This window comes from Ambystoma mexicanum, chromosome 10, assembly GCF_040938575.1.
Source record: "Ambystoma mexicanum isolate Mex_15411 chromosome 10, UKY_AmexF1_1, whole genome shotgun sequence".
In the NCBI taxonomy this organism is placed as follows: domain Eukaryota; kingdom Metazoa; phylum Chordata; class Amphibia; order Caudata; family Ambystomatidae; genus Ambystoma; species Ambystoma mexicanum.
Genome location: NC_090932.1, coordinates 416409446 through 416434820, shown reverse-complemented (window position 1 = coordinate 416434820; position 25375 = coordinate 416409446). Strand labels below are relative to the sequence as shown.

Here is a 25375-nt window from a genome sequence, read left to right as displayed (position 1 = left end):
AGCTGCTGTAAGGCATGATTTTGGAGTCTTTGCATTTTGTCAATAATGTACTTATTGGCTCCTGTGTACAAGGCATTACAGTAATCCAATCTAGATATTATAAGTACATTGGCTAGGGTAATGCAGCAGGTTTCAGAGAGAAAATGGTCTGCAAGCTCAGATCAGTTTGCAGGTATATGCTGTTGATGAGGCTAGTGAGTTAACTTGCTTCTTAAAGGTGAGTGCAGAGTCAAGATAGAAGCCTAGGGATTTAACTGCAGGCATCACTTTGATGACATCGTTGTCAATGTTGAAAGAGGCCTAGCTGGGGTTAAGTTTTTTAATGGGCGTCTCGGAGCCTAGGATCAGTAGCTCCGTTTTGTTGTCATTCAGGCAGAGGCCATGGGATGCCACCCAAGCCTGATTGAGGAAGTATATCTTATTTACTAAGGCCGAGTCCTCCACGAAGTTGCCCGAAAGGGGAATGAGGATCTGGGTGTCATCTGCGTAATTTGTGTAGGTGACACCCAGTCTGTCCAACTTGTCAAACAGGGGTTTAGTAAAGAGGTTATACATAGTGGGAGACACACATGATCCCTGAGGTACTCCGCAGGAGACTTGTATGGGGTCTGCAGCTGCTGAGGGGGGAGAAGACTCATTGTACGGTTAGCTACGAAGGACTGAACCCAGGTTATGGCATCACTTGAGAAATGGGCAGCCGACCTAAGGTGGTTACATAAAACTGCGTAATCCGCCAGATCGAAGGCTGCAGATAGGTCAAAGAGGAGTAGCATAGCTGATTTCCCATTGACCTTCAACTCGTCAATTTGGGTCTTGAGGTCTATTAAGGCTGTTTCCGTGCCATGGAGAGGGCAGAAGCCAGACTGGCGTGATTCTTATAACTGGTTGGCTTCTAGGTAGTCCTGTATTTGTAGGTAAGCTACTCTATCGATAATTTTAAGTAAGAAAGGGACTGTAGTGCTAGGTCTGTAATTGGTTGGGATGGATGGGTCTAAAGTTTGTTTTTTAAGCAGTGGGAGCACCCAGAATCGTTTAAGGTTATTAGGCACTAGGTACGTCTTGAAGGAAGCATTGATGAGCTTCGAGATAAAGGGGGCTAGGTCCCTAGCTACATCCTTTACAATTTGGGCTGAGCAGTGGTCTCCTTTACAGTTTGAGGGTTTTAGCGAGAGTATGATTTTTCCTGTCTCAGAGATAGAAATTTTCTTAAAGCTGAAGGGTGGGGTGGTACTGTCGGGTGTGTTTAGATGGGGTTGCTGTTCAGGAGAGAGCTGCTCAGGTAAAAACAGTGAAGCTTTATTTTTGGCTATTTTAAGTTGGAGAGAGGCGATTTTTGTTTGATAGAGCATTTTGTATGTTGGTACACCAAGGCTTGTCCTTTGGAATGTTGTCAACCTGTGGTATTGGCGATTCCATTTCCCGAAGGATGGAGAATAGTTCCTTAGTGTCCGACTTCACCTTAGTTATTCTATTGTTAAATATATTATTTTTTCTGCCAATTATTTCATTCTTGTACAGTTTGGAGAAGCTTGTTGACTTGGCTTTATTCTCATCGGTGGGCGACTGGCGCCAAATTGATTGAAGCAATCTTTTGTGAAGTCTTAATTCTTTAAGTTGTGGCGTGAACCAGTCATTAAGGTGATATTTCTGTCTACCTTTACGGATTTTGACTGTTGCAATAGTGTCCAGCACCTTGGTCATAGCACTGTTAACGACCTCCACTAGTAGAGTAGGGTCTGTATTACTGGCTAAATTGTTGATAGCGAGGAGAAGATGTGGTAGTAACTTTTCCGCTGCAATGTCTTTTTTACTTCTAGTGGGGAGTGGCAGTGCCATAACTATGGTTTTGGGGCAGATGAGGTCGAGAGTAGCAGTAAAGGTGATTAGATAGTGGTCAGTCCACGACTGCAGGATGACATTAGTGATAGTAGTATTGCCATTCAGGTTGGCCGCCCAGTCTAGGGTCCTTCCTTTAATGTGGGTAGGGGTGATGACTTTTTGTGTCAGCCCATGATCCTTCAGTAGTGCGGCCACTGATTGGGCAGGTTTGTCATCGGTGTCATTGAAGCCAAGATTGAAATCTCCCAGCAGTAGGATTTGTGCATGCTCTTTTATTGGCTAGGAGGCAGGTGAGGTCGTCCTCAAAGGTTCCTAATGGTCCTGGTGGTCTATACATCAAGTGAATGGTAAGAGTATGGTTATTAGAGAGGTAAAGTTTAGCTGCAAGTATCTCACAGGATTGGTACGATGGAGAAGTAGCAAGTCTGATGGGTAGATTAGTTTTAGAGAGAATAGCTAATCCACCACCTCTGACGTTTGGTCTATCAGCTCCAAGTATCTGGTAACCATCTGGTACCACTACCATAAGGGCAGGTCCTGCAGCTTCATGGAGCCGGGTTTTGGTTATGGCAAGCAGGTCCAGGTTCTCATTAGTTAGGTTGTCTGCGATATCAGCGCCATGGGCCACCAGGGATCTGGCATTGATAAGTGACCCTGATAGTGATAGGGTGCTTTTGGGTTTGGTAGTAGGAGGATATTTAGTTTAAGTGTCTTAACTCTTTGGGGGGTTTTCGGTATTGTGGCAAGGTGTGCAGAGGTCAGGTTATTGGAACTGTGCGGCTGTGCACGTTTAGTGGGTTTATACTACTAATAGTTGGGGCCTGTAGACCAAGAGATCGTTTTATAGAGGCTCACCTCTTGGTAGACTTTAGGAAAACTCTCCCAACAGTGGTTTAACAGTTGCACAGCCTCATTCTCTCCAACAACAAGTGCATCCAGGATCAAGCACAACACTGGATTGCCCATTGTCTCTGAACCAATCGTTTTGTAGCTCATTTAACTCTGCCACCTTTACTCCTACCCCCCCAAAGCTCACATTTACTGCTAGCAAGAAGCTATTTGAAATTGAGAAACAATGTTGCCAGTTTTAAAAACAGATCGGTTGCTGGTACTTGCATTTTAAAATTCTGGCTACCATACGCTTCTTGGTATGTTATGTGCAGCACTTGTGTGGAAGTTGCCAGTCTTGTGGCAGAGGTCTACTCAAGTCTCAGACCTCCTTTCTTCTTATCAATATCTCCCCATCCTCAAACCTACAAACTTAAATTGCAATGTATGGGCTGTCCTCACTGATGCCTCTTCCACACCTACTGTGGTTCTGTGTTAAACATGTATTAATTGTTAATTCTGCACATAGATGTTATCCTTGAGTGATATGGCCAAAAAAGGCTGCTAGATTTCTGACCCATATGACTAAATAAAGAAATGAAAAGGTTGCAATATCCCGGTGTCAGGTCTTCGGTCCTTCTGTTCCAGTGGTAAACTTCTTCTGCCTCAGGATCCTCATCTTTTATCAGAAATTCACACTCGTCCTCTGCAAACTCTCCGTGCCCTTTTAAGAAAGGTGCAGGTGGCTGAACAATCAATTTGCAGCCTGAACATTGGTGGTTGCCAGCTTGTGGTGACACATTTCAGCCTCCCAGCTTCAAGGGATCCTGCCCTGTAAGAACTTTTGCAACTGTGACTGGCCGGTGAGGCAACAGCAGTGCCGATCACTGGTTTCTTTGTCTAGGCGACAGAAGAAAGGGACTTCAGTGGATCTGGTGACAACTCTCATGCAGACGGACGCCAAGCAAAGCATCTTCTCAGTTCAGGCTTGGTTGAAGGACTGTTGTTGCAGTGGATGACGTCTCGGTTTCTCTGTCCTCATCTTGGGTGAAGAGACTTTGGGGTGCTGGATCAGGTCACTGTAGGCTTAGACGGATAGCCACAAAGTGTCAGGTGAAACCGTGCATCAGGAGAATATGATCAGCAATGCAGCCGAGGCCCCAGGGTATTTGCGAATGGCACACTGTGAAGGTTGCAGATCTTCAAGGTATGGTGCAAAATGCAGTTTGTCTTGGGACTGGTTAGGCCCACCCGTCCAAGGGAGGAGGTAGTCACACTGGAAGTTGCTGGTGTCGTCCTTCGGATTCTTCTGTTCCACCGGTCAATTCTGGGTTTCAGCTCCAGAACCTCTAGATTTATGAAGGAAACCTGGCCGAGTCCACCAATCTTATCCCATGCACTATTCAAACTTGGGAATGGCTGTCTAATGGGGACAGCCAGCCTCCCATTCGGAACTGGTTTCTCTTGGGCACACTACAGGACAAAGGACAGGGGTGTTACAGTTGCCCTCTCCCACTTCCTGTCCGTCACTCAAAGGGTCCTCGCAGGGTTTCCAAGGAAAGCCCTGCAGAGACAAAGGTACAAGAGGACCATCCCCCACCTAGCAGGGTAGAAGAGGACATAAGAAAGGACTTAGAAAAGTACAGCCACCATTGTGGCTGCCACCACAAACTCACTCCAGCCCCGAGTGCTTCCCTTGCCCATACGGCTCTAGGCACCAACAACCCCTCCTATCTAGCAGAACAATACCAACAATGCCTTAACCAAACTATTGACCTACTTGCTCCCATCACCACTAAAACCCGTAGACCGGACAAACGCTCCTGTTTTTGGTTTAATGAGGAACTTGTAGCCTTAAGACGCACAAAAAGATCACTTGAACACCTCCATAAGAAAAACAATACCCCAGAATCGGCATTAGCCTTCGCTGAAGCCAACAAAACTTATAAATCAGCAATAATCACCCAAAAAGCCAATGCCTTCAACCTCCGCATTACTAATGCGTCCTCAGACAGCAAAGAACTGTTTACCATCCTTAGAGAGCTCGAAAACCCTGGTCAAACCTCAGCGCCTTCCAACGCTAGCAAAGACTGGTGGACCACTATTCAAAACGCAATCTCATCGAAAATCCTCCTACTGCAAAATAAAATCGATAGTAAAAAAAAAACGCTCCTAGCTGACAAAACTCCACCCACCATATCAATGACCACATCAAATGCCACTACTGGCCCCCCATTTCAATTCACACCAGTGACTAACAAAGAAGTATTTGACACCATAATGAAACTCAAAGCTTCCAACTGTAAAGAAGACCAATTCCCCTCCCACCTAGTGAAACTTTGTGCCCCCACCCTCGCACCTATCATCACCGAATTCATCAATGCCTCTTTCCTCACAAACAGTCCCCACCAGTATTAAAAAAGCTTGGGTGACACCACTTCTAAAAAAAAAACATCCCTGGACCCAACAATACCCACTAATTACCGACCTATTACAACGGTCCCATTTCTCCTAAAAATAATTGACAAAATAGCCTACTGCCAAATTCAGAACCATTTGGAACAACATCAATTACTAGGAGACCGCCAGTCAGGATTCCGTCCCAACCATAGCACAGAGACAGCCCTCCTTGATCTGAAGATCCAAATGGATGCCACTAGAGAAGCAGGCAAACTCTGTCTACTTATGCTCCTGGACCTCTCAGCGGCCTTCGATCTGGTTGACCACGCTAAACTCTGTAACACTCTAGCAAATAATTTCAACCTAGCTCAGAACACTACCAACTGGATCAAATCATTCTTGGCTGATAGGACTTCCAGAGTATCCATCGGCAAAGAATCAGAAGACCCAGTGCCTGTCCCTGCAGGTGTGCCGCAAGGTTTCTGCCTATCCCCCACTCTGTATAATGCCTACACCAAGCTATTATTTGCAGCGTTGGATGCCATGGGTGTCATCTATACCAACTTCGCCGATGACACCCAAATCCTCATTCCTCTCTCAGGCAATCATGAACAAGACTCCCTCCTGGTTAACCAAATCTACTCGCTCATCCAAAACTGGATGGCTAATAACAGCCTTTGTCTCAACGACGACAAAACCGAGCTCCTCATACTAGGCTCCTCCAGCAAAATCAACACCCTTGAGCCCGCTTTCAAATCATTCACCATCGATGGAACCATAATCCCTGTTCTTAAACAAGTCAAGACCCTTGGCGTCTACTTAGATGCAACACTATCCATGTCTAAACAAGTAAACACATTAGCCTCGTCCACTTCCTACACCTCCAAACTCATTTCCCTCAGCCGTAAATTCCTCTCAGCCAACAACTGTGTTACTCTAGCCAGAGCACTCATACTGTCCAAGCTAGACTATTGTAATATCCTATTCCTTGGCACTTCCAAAGCCAACATAGCCAAACTTCAACTCATGCAGAACAAAGCCCTCAGAGCAGCTCTAGGCATCAAAAAATCCGAACATATCTATAACACCAGAAGAGACCACCACTGGCTCCCCATCCAAGCCAGAATTCTATTTAAAACCCTGAGCATCACCCACAAATGCAGGGCTAACGAAGATCCCAAATACCTCAACAACACAGTCATGATGAAGCCCCAGACCAGACTCCTCAGGTCCAACAAAAACGCATACCTTGAAACCCCCAGATACAAAAGAGAGAAAGCAATGGGTAGAAGCTTCAAAACACTGGCCCCCAGACATTGGAATGCGTTAACTTCCCACATTATGAATGAAACCTCCTTCCCTAAATTCAAAAGCTTCTTGAAGACTTGGCTCTTCAATAAGTTCTAACTGAACCAGAGCACTAATCCCCTCCAATTAACTGTTTATACCCGACTGCTTTGTATATTATTGTATATTATTGATTCCTGACTGCTTTGTATATTATTGTATATTATTGATTGCTATTCCTGTGGACCTCTGTGTTCTTTCTAAGATTGCATTCTCCCATTGTCTGTAACTACGCCGTGATACCCCCGGGTCTGGGCGTATAACAAATGTAATAAAATAAAAATAAAATAAATTGTGTCCCCGACCGCAAATGAGAAGACAGCCTGCAATTAAAGTTCACAAAAAGTTGTGTAAAGGGTACACTGCCATCAGTCTAACCAAATAGACCTGTCACGGAAACCAAAACGTTACTGGAGAGTCTAAAAAAGGGATACGTTGATACCCTCAGCACTCAACATAAAGCTGGGGTGGCCTGATCTGGCAAAATAAAAACACACGTAGGATAAAAAGGATCCCTCCGACTTTGTAACTTTAAGAGTTTGCCAAGTAAAGTAAAAACAAAAATCACAAGGAAGCGCCAGTAGCCTCCAAGCAACACTGTACAGAAAGTGCTGTGGGCTGCTTTAGTAAATTGTAGATGCCTTTAAAATTGGAGAGAAGCACGACTCCACAAAGAAATACCAAAAGAGAGGTTAAAAAAGGGTTCCTATTATCAGAGTAAAAGAATGAGTGAGTGTGGAAAAGGGTTCCCACTCACTCAGGAGACTCAGTCCAAGAGTCCAGCAAAACGTGCTGGGGAACCAGCAGGTGAAATGAATTTTGTGCAAGGATGGAAACCTACTCCAACATATAGCAACAAAATCTGACGTGTACCATAGCTGTCGGTCCAAAATCCTCCCTCCATCCCCATCCCTACCCATGAACCCTGCAGTGCTTCCATCTCCTTTTCATTCTTGGCACCCTTCCAATGGAACTACCTGCAGAGAAATAACAAAATATCACCGTTGTCGCGAGCTACTGAGCTCTTATACAATAGATCCGCCTAACCAGAGACAACCACTAAAACTCATGCAAAACGCATCATCCGACCTTCTCTTTCGGAATGGACTAAATAGAAGGCTACCAGCCTTGCCCAAATTCCTCCAATTCATTTACCAATCCAGCCTTGATAAAGACCTGTTCAGGGTCGAAACACGTGCCGGCACCATCAAGAATAACTTTAATAAATCACTAAAGAAAATTGTGTGAACCATACTTATTATGCTCAAAAGAGTGAATTAGGTAAACGCATATGATAAAATGCACCAGCGCCAAATGAGTAGAAACAACAACCAAATCTCACAAAGGTATGTTTGGAGTTACCTGGAACTAAATGCAATTGGTATCCATATTAAGTACTTGCATGTATATTTTGTATTTAATTCCTATTAACAACTTTATTATAAATAATGGTTTACAGCCATATTGTGTGGACCACTCATCATTGGGTGATTTATCATAAGTATTTACTGAACATTTATAATTGTTCACACCTTCTGGGGGTTGCCTTAACTGCTCTGGCCATTGTGCCACTTAGACATGCAGGAGCCCAGTGGAAAACCTTGCAAGTTACGCAAAGAGAAACATCTGGGCTTTAGAAAGTGGGCCTAAGAAAAATCTCTGTAAAACCTAGCATCGTTTGTGCTATCAAAGTAGAACTCTGCGAATAGTGACTGCTACAGTACAATGTGTCTTCAACAACCTAATAGTTTGGTGCATAGGATTGGGAATAATAATGATACAGAGTTTCCCTTTCCTCAACTAGTCCTTCTGCCATTACAATTCTGTCACACAATCCCTACCAATGTTAAGCCCCATTTCATGGGAATTATCTGTCCTGTATGCTATGACTGGAGTGCATTTGCTATCAGAAAACAGAACTTGAGTTGTGGGTGCCAAAGAAGTCAAATCCCCCTGCACCAGTGTCGACTGTTTATATAGTTTCAAAACAAGCAGCAACCTAAACTAACACTCCAAAGTGTTAGTTGAGGGGTTTTATTGTATCCTTTTCTCGAATGGTTCAATTGTTTTTATACATATGCCAACAAGTGCTTCACACAAGCTGTATCGAGAAAAAGATGTCCCCGTCCAAACAGTAAATTTGAAAACATGCAGAATGCTTTCTATAACGTTAACATAGCGCGTTTGTGTTAAATTAGTATTGCCTTACATGTGACATATTTTGGTAGCCCAAACGTAAAAAATAAGCACGGGTGGTAGAGAATTTAAGTGCAGCAACTTGCCTGGCGTTTATAAAATGTGCTAATGGTGGCACAGGTTATATTGTTGGGTATAATCTTTCAATTGTAAAGCAGACTCCTGGTGTGTTTGAGAATATTAATAGGTTCCAGTTTTAAAGGGAAGAGTAGTTTACTCTTGTTTGAGGTCCGGTGTAACAATTTCAGGAGTAAAACAATTCATTCCCATTACCAATGTGGGTATTCTGTAAAAACATATTTTAACTATAAAACAGATAGCTGTTTCAGTAATGTATAGGACTTTGTACCTAGTAATTTGTGTAAATTAAATATGCATGTTCTACTTAATGTTACTTTTGAGATCAAGTTGTGATCAAATTAGAGCACCTTCCTGTGCCCTGCTTTGCTAGTACCCACCTTATCTGAACATATCCGTGGAGCTTTGTGGGTGAAAATAGGGGGCAAGATGCTGTATATCTGAAATTACAATTTTTAGTATTTTTTTCTATTTCTTTTTTAAAAAGGAGACTATTTGTACTCCCTAGTTTTCATTGTTGGGCATATTTTGTCTGTTTTAGTGAATATAAGTGGCTGCTACAACACTTATCTGTAAGACTGTGAAATACATTATATTGGGTGTTTTAGTAGCCTTTGCATTCAGCTTCCCAGCATGTCATTCTGGTCGTCCAACAGAGACATTTACTAATTACTGAAGAAATAATTGAATACTGATCTGCAGCTCTCAAATTAGTAGTAAAAATGTTGATATTAATTCTCAGTACGATATAAAGATTTCATCGTCATGTGTCGAACCCTTTGGCCATACTTGTGCAATGATAAGTGGCTCCTTAGGCAGAAAGAGATACAGAACATGTGTAGTACAGCAACAAGTCGAAGTTTTAACAGTCATATGACCAAGGAAGCACACAACTACTGACACCAGAACAAGTTTAAAGGGGTTTATTAAACAAAAATGAAACATTTAGGATGGCTGCAACCAAGATTCTTGGGAGACGTAGCCCTTTAACTCAGGATTATGAACCAAGGACAGCAAACAAAAAGGCATTCAGAATGTTTGACACAAAAGTCTCCTGTCTACGTCGCTCTAGCATTGAATATGATAGGAATTTGATAGGTTATTTAGAACGCGCTTAATACCCAGAGGTTTCTAAACGCGGACCTGGGATCGAACCTGCGTTGCTCCGTGTCGTCTTGCTTCCAAGGCAAGCACGTTGCCGCCTGAGCTATCCTGCTGAGACAGGTTTTACAATCAGGTTTAAGTTTAACAGGCTTTATCGCTTCTTCTGGGGACACAAGGGCTTGCTGTAGATGCCACCACCTTGGAGTGTTGTGAACAGGGTAAGAAATTGTATGCCTGGACTCTGGTTATTTTGATATTACAATGAGCCATTTGTGACTACCCAGGCAAACTGAATTCCAAGCAAACACAAATCTAATATTATCTCAAAGTTTGCCAATGTTTATTAAAGACACATCTAGAAGACATTTGAAGCCTACTGAATTATACATAAAAAAGGTCAGATTTGCAGCGAGCTATGTAACAGCTTCTGTTTCCCTATATGTAGCTCCTCCCTTACTGGGTGATGCGGATAAATAGGAGCCACATTTCGCTTCTGCTCAACAACTCTTACTCAAGCCCCAATTTAATGTAGTAAAAGGTTAATAAATGACAAGATCCGACTTTGCAGACTGTCACGATAGGCTTTTAGACCGAAGGATGGGTCATTAACACAGGATCACTGAGGTTTGGAGAAGGGTCATTATCCCAGGCAATAATGACACCTCCCAAGGTCTATAAAGCTATTAGTACATAGTAATACAAGTTTCTGGAGTTTTGGTGGTGAAGTAAAAACAGTTACTTCAATAGAGAATAAAGTAAATAGGGAAATTAGCTAGTAAATCAAATGTGGTTTATGTTGTATTTAAACAACAAGGATGTCTTTTTATGAGTTTGGCATTTTAATTTTAAACTTAAACGGGATCATGATTAATATTAGCATGAATAAGGTGTCACAAAAATATACAATTTTTCTATAAGAAATTGAAAGCATTTTCTTAAATTGTAGCTTTCTCTTCAGTGAGATAAAATGGATGTTGCAGCAAAAGACAATGTGTACCCTCAAAGAGGCAGTGTCCCAATGAAAGAAATGTTAACTAAGTTTCTTTGTTGTTTCGCGGTCTGCTTTTGAAGTCAGCATGTTCAGAAATCAGTCAATACCAGAAGTTATTAACTGTACTCTGAACATTCTGATTGGCTGAGAGGAGGTCAATAACTATATCCATGTGTTAATTGTGGACATTACAGCAGCACTAAGAAATAATATTTGAAAATAAATTATGGGACATAGTGAAATTCTTGGCAAGAGGCTATTTTTAACTACGACACCTTGGTCTGGAGGAGTGGTGGCCACAGGAAGCACAGTGCAAATCAGTAATGCTGGTAGGCTAATGTGAGACCTGACCAATTAAATGCAGCTCCACTTTGGCACAGGATAGATGCAAACACGCCCGAGTGGTTAAACAGCCTTCAGAGGAAGCCTTTCTTTTTATTTTATTTTTTATTTGCATCAAAATTGCATAAACAATTTTTTTTAGCAAAACTGAAGTTAAGAAAATAAACAGAAGAAAAAACAAAACAGGAGTATGTTACCACTTTAAAATTGAAATTAGAATTGAAATTAAAATTTTCTGGAGAGAGCACTCTCCGGGAGGACCTCCAGCAAAAATGTCATCACTGCTAACACATAGGATATTTTTTGACCCGACATTAGGTGAGATCACCATACTCTCCGCCATCAAGATGAAGTCCGAAAAAAAAAAGAGCGAAAATGTTTACAACGCTGATCTTTCAAGACGGGACATTGAGCCATCAAATGGAAGAGAGACCCTGGTGTCTCAGGGTCCTGGCAATAACGACACAAACTGTTGTCCACCTGGCCTCGGATTGCTCTAATTTCATTTGTTGGATGTAGACTCAGTCTTGTTCGCAGAACAAAAGTCCCTAGCCCTTTTGTCTGGGAAAAGTTTCAAGTAAGCACAGGGCGTATTTTGACCGGACATTTCAGAAGGAAAGTTTGCCACTAGCTTATACCCTTTGGCCTGATCTAGAGTTTTAATCCAGTCGTGCTCCTGGGCTTTCCTCTTTACTCTCTCAGGATTGGCCAAAAGTTGTTCCAAAGAACTGCCGATTTCGTCCAGCAAGGACAAGGACGCGGCTGACCATTCCACCAATGTTCGATTTGAGCCCGTCTGGATCTCTCTTATAGATCAAATCTACGACCGCAGGCCGAGACTGTTCGTGACACTTTCTGAACAAGGCCAAACTGTTCCACCCTTTTAAAATCAGGTTCAAGTTTCTTAACATGCCGCTCCTTTAGCTCATGATTGTAGTCAATATGCCCAAGAGTGAAGCATGTCGTGGCCTAGAAGTTTACACAGTAAAAGACATTACACATGGCCAGCTTGCCACCAACTTCTCAACGCAATTCAGCCTTTCAGACTCCAACATCTTACCTTGTCCCACAAGGAACATTCTTCACCTCATCTGTCTGCAGTGTACTCTAGAAGAGAAAGGAGGCAACATCAAAACATGCTGGGCGTGCAAAAGAAGACACACTGAGGCCACTGCAGCCCTTTCACTTGTGCATCTTATAGCTTCATAACAGAGCATTTTGATAGGATGTGATGCACATAACTTATTTTGCCACACTGGCCATGAGCATCCGAATATGGAAGAATTTCCTTCAGTGAATGGATGAGCAATATGCTAGCTACAAGGACTACAGTACAGCAAATATTTTATTTGGGCTCATCTTGAAGTTGTCCCATTGGAGAAAAAAATAAATAAAATAAAAATAAAAATTGCAAGCTCTTCAGTAGACTAGGACTTTAGCTAGGCACACAGTACTAGTGGCACTTGGCTCCTCCCAAATCGCAGTATAGTAAATTAGGATGTTTTAGCCTAATAGCAGAAATATTTCACATACCTGTACAGACTTAAATGATGTTATGAAAGGTAGCATCAAGTGGAAGCCTGGCCCACTGGTTGATGTCAGCAAGGCACCACCTCTGTAGAAGAAAGGAGTAAAACAAAAAGCATTTGTCAGTTTGTGGGATCGTGTGATGGACCTCTTCACAATGACAATACCACGGGTAACAGTCAAACTGTTCACTAGGCATGGCACCAAGTTACTGTTTGCTCCAAAAAGGACATTCCTAGAGTCCTTACTATACGAGGCATTTTTACCGACAGCAAAATCCTCTAACATAAATGTCATGCAGCAGAAACGTATTTTTAGCAAAATATTAATCAAATAATAAAATAACGGAGCATTTCAACATCACACCACCACACTTATGATGCTGGCAGAGATATTCTCAATATGGACTTAAATGGGTTCATTCAGAAATTGCTCCTAATTAAGCCACACCTATAAAAGAGTAGGGGGGGCACAGATGCCACTTTTCAAAGGATTCCCACTACACAAATACACAGACTAACGCCTAGCCATTCACACGTTTGAGAAGTCCTAAGCATTAGGTCTATGGGGCAGAGCGGTTCCTGTAATACAAACCATTGTTCTTTAAAAAGGGTTATTGTCTGCCTATAGATGTTGGCTATTTGGGTGAGGAGGCATTAGAGGGTATGTATGTACATTCTAAGCCCTTATGCAGTGGGAAACATACTTAAACCAAACACTGTTGCAGCCGGCCTAGGACTCTCACAAATCTTAAATGCCCCACCTCCCGCCCCCACAGTCACCTCTACATAAACAAGCATTGGCAAAACAACAGTTTTGGCTTGTGTAGGAATGGTATATATATTTGCCAGGCACGGTCATAATGGTTCTAGCTGGACATTAATGGTAGCAGCTGGAAAATGGTGTGAGCTGGGCATATGCCAGCAGTACCTGACAAATCCCCATCTAATACCTATACACAAGCCAACACGGTTGGCTTTGTCAAGGTCCGTTTTTAACAGGACTTCAGTGAAGGGCATACAACTGCTTCTAAATCAGGTGGCTGAAGGCACACTCATTTAATGCCCCAGTTGTGCATTTATTGCTCTAATTAAGCCATTAACTCTCAGGAGGCTGCTTCAAGGTAACACTGGAAAGCACTTCAAGCACAACGTTTGAAGTTACTGCTTGATAGATCTAGCTTAAAGAGATCCCTGGATGTGTGTTTGCGGGGGAGAAGAAAGTGAGTGGGAATGGTCATAGGGATTACCTAATAGCTGCAACAAAGAGAACATTACTTGGTGTAGGACATGACATAATACTAGATTTACAAGTGTGTGCATTTCTTCTAAAATATTCAACACTTGCCACCAAATGAAATGAAGGGTGCTGGAATTAGTGGACATTTGATGGGGAAACTAAGAAGTCCCTAGAGGAGGGAAAATGCTGTAGGACAGCCATTTTTTGGTGCATTTATACACCTTAAGATGGACAAGTATCGTCTTGCTCCCGAGAGGAAGAAAGGTTAAAACATGGGAAGTAAAGAAAATAAAACTCTGCTTCCCACACGCATCATGTTAAAACAGGAATTATGATATTGTCTTAGCAAATAGTCCTGGTTAACAATGGATAGCGTTTAGAAATTAATATGCTTGTTGAATCGGGGGCAAGGTAAGGAGTTTCCGAAGTGGAGAAACTATTTTATACTGCAGACGTTTAGGCAGATTAGATTTGATCTATGCTCATTGGAACCCGGTTATGAGAATATTTGTAGACTGATGGAAACGTGCATATATGTTAGTATTGTTCATCATGGGGTTTGACCATGTAATTTAGTACGACATGATGATATTGTATGCGCTGGATCAAAAGGTACTTTCTTTTAACCTGAGGATTTATAAAGTCTTGTCTCAATACGGTGGGTCCCAAGTATTCATTATCACACTGCTTGCCATAAACTAAGGGCATTTTGTGAAGGCCTCAGGAAGTAGGCACAAACAACTGAAGAAAGGTTGGGCTACAAACTTTTATTTAAACTTTACAGTGGTTGGGATAAGCCCCATCTTGCCCAATGCTAAAGCGGGATTTCCCTACCTAATTAAAACTAAATCATACAAGTCTGTCAGGAAGTCCAAAGTAAATGTCTGTCTGTATCCAAAACATATACTTGCCCTTACAGGGATGTCAGCATCAAATGAAAGTGTTCAAGCAAATGTTCAGAGCTTCTTCAAGCTCTTGGTCGGAAAGGAGTTCTCCCTTCCCCAGGACTCCAAATAGTTCACTTTCAATCACTGGTTCTATGTAATTTCATCATCAGGCATTTCAAAGCCTGCAATTTAAACGTGTTTGACAGTTCATCGAAATCCCCTCCCCCCCAATCCTCCCTTCCGGCACCTATTTTTACCTATATCCAACCCCCCCCAACCACTTATCTGCCCTCCCTGCCCCCCCCAAATAAATAAATAAATCGATGAACTGTCAAACACGTTTAACCTGCAGGCTTTGAAATGCCTGACGAAAGAACGTCGTACCCAATCACAATGGGTTCCCTTCCCCAAACTTCAAACTTTCAAGTCTTCGCTGTTTTCACAACAACACAATTCCTCTGGATTCTTCCCAGCTTTCAGGCTTTTTGGCTCTAATCAATATCATAAAGTTCAACTTTTTAAGTTCCCAATGTATCAGCTTCTCATCATATTCAACCATAAACAGTCAAGTGGCTTCTCTTTAGTTGGGTGTAGTCAGTCTAGACGCTGTTGACGGCCCACACAGTCCACATATCACGCAACCGATATGCTCGATTAGCTTCTTTTCCACAACCACAGCTTCAGCTCAACAGTGGTATTGGACTTCTATTCTTGCAGTCCTTTTTAACACTTGTTTTGCCACAATTCACTTATTGGATTATCAACTTTCTCATAGTGTTGCCACAGTTTTTGTACAGTTCTTCTTGTCCTTATGGCTCTTGCCGACGCTTGCCTTTTCTCAGCCTATATAATTCACATTTCTTTATAATCATTAACAATGCTGGCTTTCTTTAGGTTCCATGATTCACAGTTCTTTTATATCAGGAAATGCTTTTCTCCACTCATGTGGCATTCACTCATTACTTTCCTCTTGTTCGGTATTCAAAAACAACATAACTGCAAATCCCCAGTTCACTCTCCAGCTGGGAATTTGGACTCTGCTCACAGGGTTCTTATTCAATTTAAAATGTGCTGCTTTTCTGGACCTCTTGCAGCCTTCTTTCATACAGCTCGGTTAATCAACATTCACATTATCATAGTCAAACATCTGTGTTTTACATCTGGACCGGCAATCCCATTGCCTCTCGCTCACTAGCGAGCGCTCTGACCTTCCTTCACAAGACACGCACCACAGCATCCCGGAGTCTTTCAGCCTTGACTCACAGGGTGCGCTGTCTTCGTGTGCCCTTCTCAGTTTTGGTCCCGGCAAGCCCCTCTTACTGGGTTTCAAACACCTCTGATTACCGGAGTGGGAGTCTTCTATACTCAGGCAGCCTGGCCCTGTCGCCGGAGACCTTCCAACAGCACCCGCCACACTTTGCTTCCAATGCAACCACTCTGCAGAACCTCAGCACTTCAGATACACGTCTCCCTGCCTTCACCTCCGGCTTCTTTGTCAGCAAGCATTCCACAGGCAAACTTCCAGGCGATCCCATTAGCCTCACCCGAGTGGGACATTTATACCGCCCCTTTGGCTTCAGGTACAGGCCAGTCACATTGATTACTCTGCACCGCTCTTCCCAGTACCAGAGTGGTATACATTGGGAGATGGTTTTCTAACACAAATGGGAAGGGATTGGAAATATCCCGTAAAAGACTGGGGAACATTTGATTCCTGATGAAAGGGAAATGGGGGATACCATGTCTCACCCAAGGGTGCCTCAAACCCGCTCCCCAACTCCTCCCAGATGATCCTCCCTCGCATATTCACCCCCAGGGTTAGGATCCGAAAGGGACCGACTTTCCCTAGCCACCTGGGGGAAGGATATTTTGGGGAAAAAAGTGAGGACGCCCTCAGATTCCTCACATACGGGATATGTGCTGTGTCTTTCAGTTTGACACAAACATTCAGGCTTCCTCCATCTACAGCTTGGGCCTATTTGGTAATCGAGAAATTGTGTGAACTGGGAAAGTCAACTGGCAGTTTCTAGGGAATATCAAACTGAATGGTCACTGTAAACATTACGATTTGAAACATCCAGTTCACAGGGGATGCCACATTGGAAGTTTAGTGGTAACGACATTGGAAGTTTAGTGGCAACGTCAAAAGTAGGAGATTCTTAAGAACGAGGATCTCACTGGGATTGTGAAATTAGGCACTTCCTGGGAATGTCATGAACAAGTCATGCTAAATTAAAAGGAACAAGCTACTTACCTGTAACTGTTGTTCTCCAGCATGGGTCTGGCATGGATTCACATGCTCACGAATAAATAATACATAGCAGTACCCACATGCACAACAGGAGGCGGCAAGGCTGAACATAAGCATCTCTTACCTCCACACCAGGCTCACCTTCAAGCGAACAGATGGAGGCATGAGCCAGTCCCGCTTTGGCCAACAACAGCAAACATGGTAGCACCTGTAGAGCCGTGACTCGTAGAGGGTTGATCTTCTGTGCACAGCATCAAACGGCGAACCTCTTCCATTTATGTCCGCAGCATTTTAGCGTAGACTATGCCCTGGCATTGGTAAGTACCTCCATGCAGTCCGCTGGGAGATCGTAAACCCCAAACTCTAACGCTGCAGGAGCCAGGCCTTCAGGTTCAGCGATCCTTGGTCGTGGGGCAGAATTGCGCCTCCTTCCCTGGCGAGAAGGTCCGCGACCACCGGAAGGTCCGGGTACCAGATCTGCTTCGGCCACGCTGGTGCGACGAGGATCATCCTGCACCGGGACTGTGAGTTGATTGAGGAGTCGAAAAAGCAACGGCAACGGAGGGAATGCATACAGAAACAGGCTGTCCCACTGGAATGAGGATGCTAACCCCCATGCTCCCCGGCTGGGGAAACCTGCTGGCGAACCTCCGGCACTTGGTGTTCGTCGCCATCGCAAACAGATCGATTTGGGGATTGCCCCATCTGCCGAACAGGTGGTTCTCTTGGTCCTGCCGAAGCTCCCACTCACGCCAAGAGCAAAGCTCCCTGGTGAGGTAGTCCACCTCGGTGTTATTTACTCCTGCCAGATGCAACAGAATGAGCAACATCCCCTGGGCGACGGCCCAGTGCCATAGGTCCTGCACCTCTTTGGAAAGAGCTGGGAATCTGGTGCCCCGCCCCCCGCTTCCGGATGTAAAACATTGTGGTGGTATTGTCTGTGAAGATCCGCACCACATTGTCCTTGAGGGACGGGAGGAATGAGGGCCCAAAACACAACCCATTGCTCCATAACATTGATGTGCAATGCCTTCTCCCCCAGGTGCCATAGGCCTCTGGCGTGAAGACTTCCGGTTTGAGCTCCCCATCCTTCCATGGAGGCATCCGTCGTCATCGTCTCCTGGTGTGGTAGGGTCTGGAAATCCGTGCCTCCGGACATATGATAGCGCACGCCCCACCACCTTATCGCTCAATGGAAGCACTCGTCGAGCGTGATCCTGTCCTGGACGCTTCCCGACACTTGGATCCAACGAGCGGCGAGGAACTCCTGCAGAGGGCGCATCAGTAGCTGGCATAGTCGGATGAGGTAGATACACAACAACATCATTCCGAGCAGAGACTTGATGGTCCCCACTGTGGCGATCTTCAGTGCTAACAGCCGTTGCACCTTGCCCAGGATGGCCGCTATCCTTTCCTCCGACGGTGACAACACCATGTTGAGTCGGGATCCTAGGAACAGGACGTCGCGCTTGACGCCAGTGCAGGACTTTGCATACAGCCGGTCCGACTGCACAGCGAGTAGAGCACTCGCTTTGACATCTGTGCAGAGCCTGCTGACGCAGGTTCGAATCCCGGCAGGGCCAAACTCAGCCTTTCATCCTTCCGAGGTCAATAAATGAGCACCACACACAGTGGGTAATAATGAGCAGTGCTCAGATACCTGAGGGTTTGTAGCACTATATAAATGCTAAATTATTATCATTATAGTTCACCGAGAACCCCAGATCCGTCAGAAGGCGAACAGTCCTCGGTGTGTGATCGACAGCGACTTCCCTTGATCGGGCCTGGATGAGCCAGTCGTCCAGGTAAGCATAGACGTGGATCCCTTGAAGTCCTAGATGGGCCGCCACTGGCGCCAGGCACTTTGTGAAGACTCTGGGTGCCGACTTCAGCCCGAAGGGAAGGTCCTTGCATTGGTAATGCACCCCTTGAACGACGAAGCGCAGGAACTTGCGGTGACCCTTGTGAATGGGATGTGGAAGTATGCATACTCCAGGTCCAGCGACGACAGTCTCCCTCTGTCCGAGCATGTGTTGTAGAGTGACCATACAGAACTTCTGGGACTTTTATCTATTTGTTTAGTCGTCGTAGATAGAGAATGGGCCTCCAGCCCTCGGTCTTCTTTTATATGAGGAAGTACCTGGAGTACACTCTGGAGCCGCTTCGGCACCAACTCCATCGCCCCTTTCTTTAGCATGGCCCGGACCTCCAGCAGCAGCTGAGGTACATGGTTCTCCTGGCGGGGGTCGACATCCGGGCCAGTTCATTCCTCCTCTGAATCCCAGATACCAGTGTGCAGAGTAGAGGGAATGTCCGCTGAGAAGACTCTAGGGGGCAGCTGAGGCAGAGGGCATGTAGGAGGCTGGGGTGCAGGAAGAGGGCCAAGGCCCCTGTCGTCCTGAGGCTCTCTGTCGCCTTCCTCAACAGTATCCTCATCGTCGTCACCTTAATCATCAAACTCGTCAGCACCCCATTCGTAGGACGTGTCATCGCCCTCCTCGATGGTCTGAAGGTAGGTGAGCTCTTCCTCAGAGGAGATATCCGTGCACTGGAGAACGTCTCCAGCCCCTTTTCTTCGCGTCCAGAGGGGACGGTCTCAGGGAGATGACTGGCATCTTCTTCTTTGGGGTCTTCTCAATGGGGTGGAATGAAAACTCCCTCCTGGCAGGGAGGGACACTCTTGCCTTCGGAAGTGCACCCTGCGGGTCCGCCTCCAGAGCCTTCAAAAAGGGACGCCACCACCTCAATGGAAGGCGGAGCCTTCGTCGGGCGCTCCTGGGCCTTTATGGTCAGGACCGGTCCCTTGTCCTGCTTGGCCTTAGGGGGCGGGTCGGCGCCTCGGTCCTCTTCGGCCTTCTCCGGCAAGGGCAGGCTGGATTTGGGCTTCTCCTTGGCCGTCTCCGAGGCCACCTTGAGTTGGCCCAGATGGTCAAACTTCCTCTTGGACAAAGATCCTGAGCGTTGACTGGTGACTGAAGTCGCTGGAGACGTTGGACGCGCCTTGCAGTGGACTTGCGGTGATTAGCCTTTTGTTGGACCCCCGCGGGAGGGGCGCCCTCAAAGGACTTAGAAGCCTGCTCAACTTTCTTGGATCCGGGAGAGGCATGCTCCTGGGACCCACCCAGTGCAGAGGCCTTGGCCTGTTGCCACTCTTTGAGCAGACTATGCCGATCCTTCATCGTGCGAGCCGTAAGCTTGAGGCAAAAAGCACAATCTTCCTCCTTGTGCATCAGGTACAGGCAGTAAAGGCACTAGGAATGTTTATCGTCCATATAAACATTCTGCAGACGGAAAAGATCTTGAAAAGAGAGGGTGGAATCCTTCTCATTCACGGGGTAGGCCTTGAAGAATCTTCTGGAAGCCTCCACGAAGAAACTCTACAAAATTCGCCCTTGAGGATACCTGATGCAAAAATTTCCAAGCAGACCGCTAAGACAGCTCTTTATCAAAGCAAGGCTCAACTTGTTGCCGACAAATGAATTTCTACACATCAGAGGCAGTAGATCATCAAATTCCTGCAGACTCTGTAAAGAGGAGGAGGCTGTAGAATCGGTGCGACATTTACTAACATCATGCCCTACGTTGAAAGCGCTGAGAAAGGCCTACTTGTCACTGATCTTGGAAGCGGTATCTCTTCGTGAAGAGGAGACATGGTGGCCACGACTAATAAGCGGACACAAAACCTCTTGGGCAATCGCCACGGCAAAAATCTTGCCACACACCTTCATTCTGATAGAACAAAGGAAAGAAAAAGGCCAAGCAAACGACATGCGACAATAAAGGCGAACGCAAGTTAAGGTGTACAAAGACAAGGGACTTTCAGCTTTGTTAAAACCAAATTGTTTTTGGAAAATACAATAAAAAAATAAAATTACAAAAATGGTCTATGTGTCTCAGCAAGCAGTGCAGTTGCACAGCAGCCCATTGGGCACATCACGTCGTAAACTCAGACCCCGGCCAAGCTCACCGCTTGTACTCCAGACATTCTCCAAGACTGGAGATTCAGTTTTTCTTATGCAGACAAAGCATTCCCAGTTCGGCAGAGAGCAGTCTAGACCTGCAGGCCACGGACAGGGCTATTCCCTTGTATCTCTATTGAAGCCCTGTACAAAACTTGACAAATTCTAGCATTACAGGAGTAATTTGCTTGTCTGCCAACAGTTCAGAAAGAAGCCTGCTATGCCATTTTAGTTAACACTAGGAATCCTTTCTCTTCCTAAGGAAAGAATGAGACACTAAACAAGAATCAATTCATCAAAGAGCATAAAGACCTCTATACTGCAATTGCATTTTATAGTGCTCACTCCAACATATGCGGGCAGAGACAAAGGCAATCTGCCTTCCAAAAATGTCTACTGTATTGGGGATGGTATAAACTTATAAGCATGTGTTTCAGTATTCATGGCTATATGCATGTATGCATGTGCAATATGGCACTATATGAACCAAAGATGGAACCAGTGTTCGGTAAAAATTAGTACAGTCCAAGTGGTGAGGAGTACACAAGACTTATCTGTTTGGTATTAGGTAACCCACCTTTTAATACAGGTCTGTACTAAATAAGTTGTTAGTGTGACGCAGCAGCCAGGCTTATTTTAAGAGGGGTAATGTGAGCTGTACAATTGAAATCAATAAGTTCAGTAGCCAAGTAACACTTACACAGGTATATATAATTATTTATAATATACACAAGGTTTAAATAAGCATTCTTTAAAAAGTTGTATTATTTATTATATATATATATATATATATATATATATATATATATATATATATATATATATATATGATACATGATACATTACTCACCGTAATCGTATTTCTGATGCTTGTATCTGCTTAGATTCACATGCTGTGCATAGGCCGACATCTAGTGGAAGCTGCAGAGTATTACAGTTTGTTTTTCAAAACTCAAAAATGGGCGTCGACACAGGGCGTGCCAGTAATACTATCCCTAGTGTGACGTCCACTGTACCCAAGATCCCTCACGCGTCTAGGATCCTCAGATTGTATTTTATCTGACATGAGGTAGCATGAGGAGTAGCGCGAGTACAGATAATCCAAGCAGATAGACAGAAAGGTAAGACTACAAGCAATCATGCGCCTTCTCTCAGAGGGGAGGAAGGGTGGGTCGCATGTGAATCTAAGCAGATACAAGCATCAGAAATACGATTACGGTGAGTAATGTATCCCTTCTGAGGCTTGTGGAATCTGCTTAGATCACATGCTGTGCATAGATTAGCGAGCAGTACCTGAAGAAGGAGGTGGGCTGTGAGAAGGGTCATAAGCAAATAAGTGTCTTAGAACCACTTGTTCCACTTGTGTATCTGCCTTGGAATGGGTGTCAATGCAGTAATGCTGAGTAAAAGTGTGAATAGAGCTCCAAGTAGCTGCTTTGCAAATGGTGTCAAGGGGTACATTTGCAATGAAAGCAAGAGTGGCCCCAATGCCTCTAGTAGAGTGGGCTCTTGGCGTGAAAGGCAGAGTTCTTTCAGAGAGTGAGTAACAGCTGGATACAGTTAATAATCCACTTCGAGATGGCACCTTTAGAGACGCGATCAACCTCTCTGCCTGTAGCTACGGAGACAAACAGTTGATCTGTCTTTCTTAGGGGTATGGTTTTATTTACATAGTAGAGGACCGCCCTACGCACATCTAGGGTGTGTAGTTTCACCTCAGCCGAGCTTTGCGGGTTATGGAAGAAAGCCGGAAGCTCGATGGACTGGTTTACATGGAATTTAGATATAAATTTAGGTGAGAACCTAGGGTGTGTGCGTAAAACCAGTTTGTCTTTATGGACAGTAAAGAAGGGATCCTGCACTGACAGAGCCTGAATTTCACTGACCCTTCTTATAGAAGTAATAGCTACTAAGAAGGCCGTTTTATAAGTCAGGTGTTTGAGACTGCTTTTATGCATGGGTTCGAAAGGGGGGCCCATGAGCTTGGCTATCACCACATTAAGGTCCCACCCTGGTGGTGGGTTTGAAATAGGAGGGTGAAGTCTCTTTACTCCTTCCATGAAGGCTTTAACTACTGGTACTTTCCACCACGAAACCTTGCTATGGGAAGTGGTGTAAGCTGACAGGGCTGCCAGGTGTACTTTCAGTGAGTTAAAAACCAATCCTGCATCTAGCAGGTGGAGCAGGTATGTAACAATAGTGGAAGGAGTGCAATCAACCGGGTTGATTTGTCTACTCTGGCACCAGATAACGAACCTCTTCCACTTGTCAAAGTAACAGTGCCTCGTGTTTGGTTTCCTAGATTCCTTTAGGATGTCCATACACCTCTGTGGTAAATTGAGATGTCCAAACTCTATGACCTCAGGAGCCATGCTGCCAGGTTCATTGAGTTGGGTTGCTGGTGCACTGTTTGACCTTGGTGCTGGGACAGTAGGTTGTACCAGGCTGGAAGTTTGATGGGCTCGCACACCGCCATCCTGCGTAGGTGTGGGAACCACGGTTGTCTTGCCCACATGGGAGCAACTAGGACGAGCGTCATCGACTCTCTGTTCATCTTGTTCACCACTTTCCTGGAGAGGAGTTGGTGGAAAAGCGTACGCAAACATCCCTGACCAGTTCATCCACAGGGTGTTCCCCTGGGAGTCTGGTTGGGGGAACCTGGATGCAAATCCTGGGCATTGTCTGTTTTCGCTTGTGGCGAATAAGTCTGTAGTGGGGAAACCCCACTGAGAGAAGATATCTTCTACGACCTCTCTGTGTAGAACCCATTCGTGTTCCTCTGGGAGGGAGTCTCTGCTCAGAGCATCCGCTAGGGAAATGAGCTCCCCTGGAACATGTTGTGATGACAGGAAGATGTTCCGTCTGAGAGCCCATATCCAGATTTTCTGGGCAAGCTTGGACAGATTTGGCGAGCGAGTCCCTCCCTGCTTGTTCAGGTAGAACATGGCTGTTGTGCTGTCCGTCTGGACAGGTTTAGTAGGTGGGGCTCGAACGCCTGAAGCGCTCTGAATACTGCCAGAAGCTCTAGCAGGTTGATGTGGTTCTTGGCCACTGAGTGAGACCAGAGACCCTGAGCTGTGTGGTGAGGATGGTGAGCTCCCCACCCCGTCAGGCATGCATCTGTAGTGACTATTGCCTGTACTTCGGGATCGTAAAAGGGTTTCCCCTGTGCGAGATTGTCTCTTGTCCACCAGTGAAGGCTTTGTACCAGTGTTGGCGAAACGACCACTAGATCGTCCCACTGACCACTTGCCTGAGACCACTGTTTCGCCAACCATTCCTGCATGGGACGCATGCGCAGGCGCGCGTGGGGGACCAGGTAAATACATGACGCCATCATGCCCAGTAAACGCATAGCTTTGCGTACCGTTATTTGTTGACCGGACTGATAATGCGGAATTTGCAGTAGTATATTCCAAATTCTTTCTTCTGAAGGAAAGGTCAACCCCTCTTGAGTATCTAGGATTGCTCCTAGGAATTGTTTGGAGGTGCTTGGCACCAGGCTTGACTTCTTCTCGTTGATTGAGAAGCCTAACTCGTGGAGGAGGTCGATCGTTCTTTGAATGTTTGTCCTGCAAATTCCTGGGGTTTCCCCCGTTATGAGCCAGTCGTCCAGATAAGGGTACACTGGGATTGCCTCCATGCGTAGGTGTGCCACCGCCAGTACCTTGGTGAATACCCTTGGTGCTGAAGCTATCCCGAAGGGCAGTACCTTGAATTGGAAGTGTCGACTGTCCACCTTGAAGCGCAAAAACTTTGTGCGCTGGGAACATGGAAATATGAAAATAAGCATCTTTCATATCCAATGTTGCCATGTAATCCCCCTTTCTTAGGAGGGGGATTACCTCTTGTAGCGTAGTCATGCGAAACTTTTGGGGCTTGACATACTTGTTGGCAGGCCGTAAGTCCAATACTGGGTGCATTGTCAAATCTTTCTTTGGCACAAGGAAGTAAGTTGAATAAATACCCTTGTTTACCTGGTGTCCCGGGACGAGTTCTATCGCGTCCTTTTCTAGCAGAATGGCGATCTCCTCGAGGAGAATCTTCTGATGTTCTAAAGAGTGCACTCTTTGTCGTGGAGGATGGTTCCGGGGACGCTGCAGTAGTTCTATACAATAACCTGTGGATACTGTTAACAGCACCCATCTGTCTGATGTGATCCCTTCCCAAACCTGGGTGAAGGTGGAAATGCGTCCCCCTACTGGGGTTGCGTGAGAAGGGACCCTGAACTGAGCGTCACTGCTTTAGTGGAGGCGTGCCGCCTCCCTTGTTGGGGCTGCCTCTGCCTCTACCACAACCTCTCTTATTACCCCTGCTGTACCCCTGGGTAGACTGTTGGTTGTTGTTCCACTGTGTACCCTGCCCCTGGGAATAGTTAGATCCTCTC

General features: G+C 45.1%; 1 protein-coding gene across 1 annotated transcript in view; it reads right to left on the bottom strand.

Annotated features, from left to right (window-relative positions):
• Positions 1-25375, bottom strand: part of ERLIN2 (ER lipid raft associated 2) — a 574625-nt gene that overhangs the window by 489186 nt on the left and 60064 nt on the right. Inside the window, exons 3-4 of the mRNA XM_069617980.1 lie at positions 12659-12740; positions 12186-12232 (exon numbers count right to left, since the gene is read on the bottom strand). Of these exons, the coding sequence (XP_069474081.1) occupies positions 12186-12232; positions 12659-12740 (129 nt within the window). The remainder of the gene's footprint in view (positions 1-12185; positions 12233-12658; positions 12741-25375) is intronic.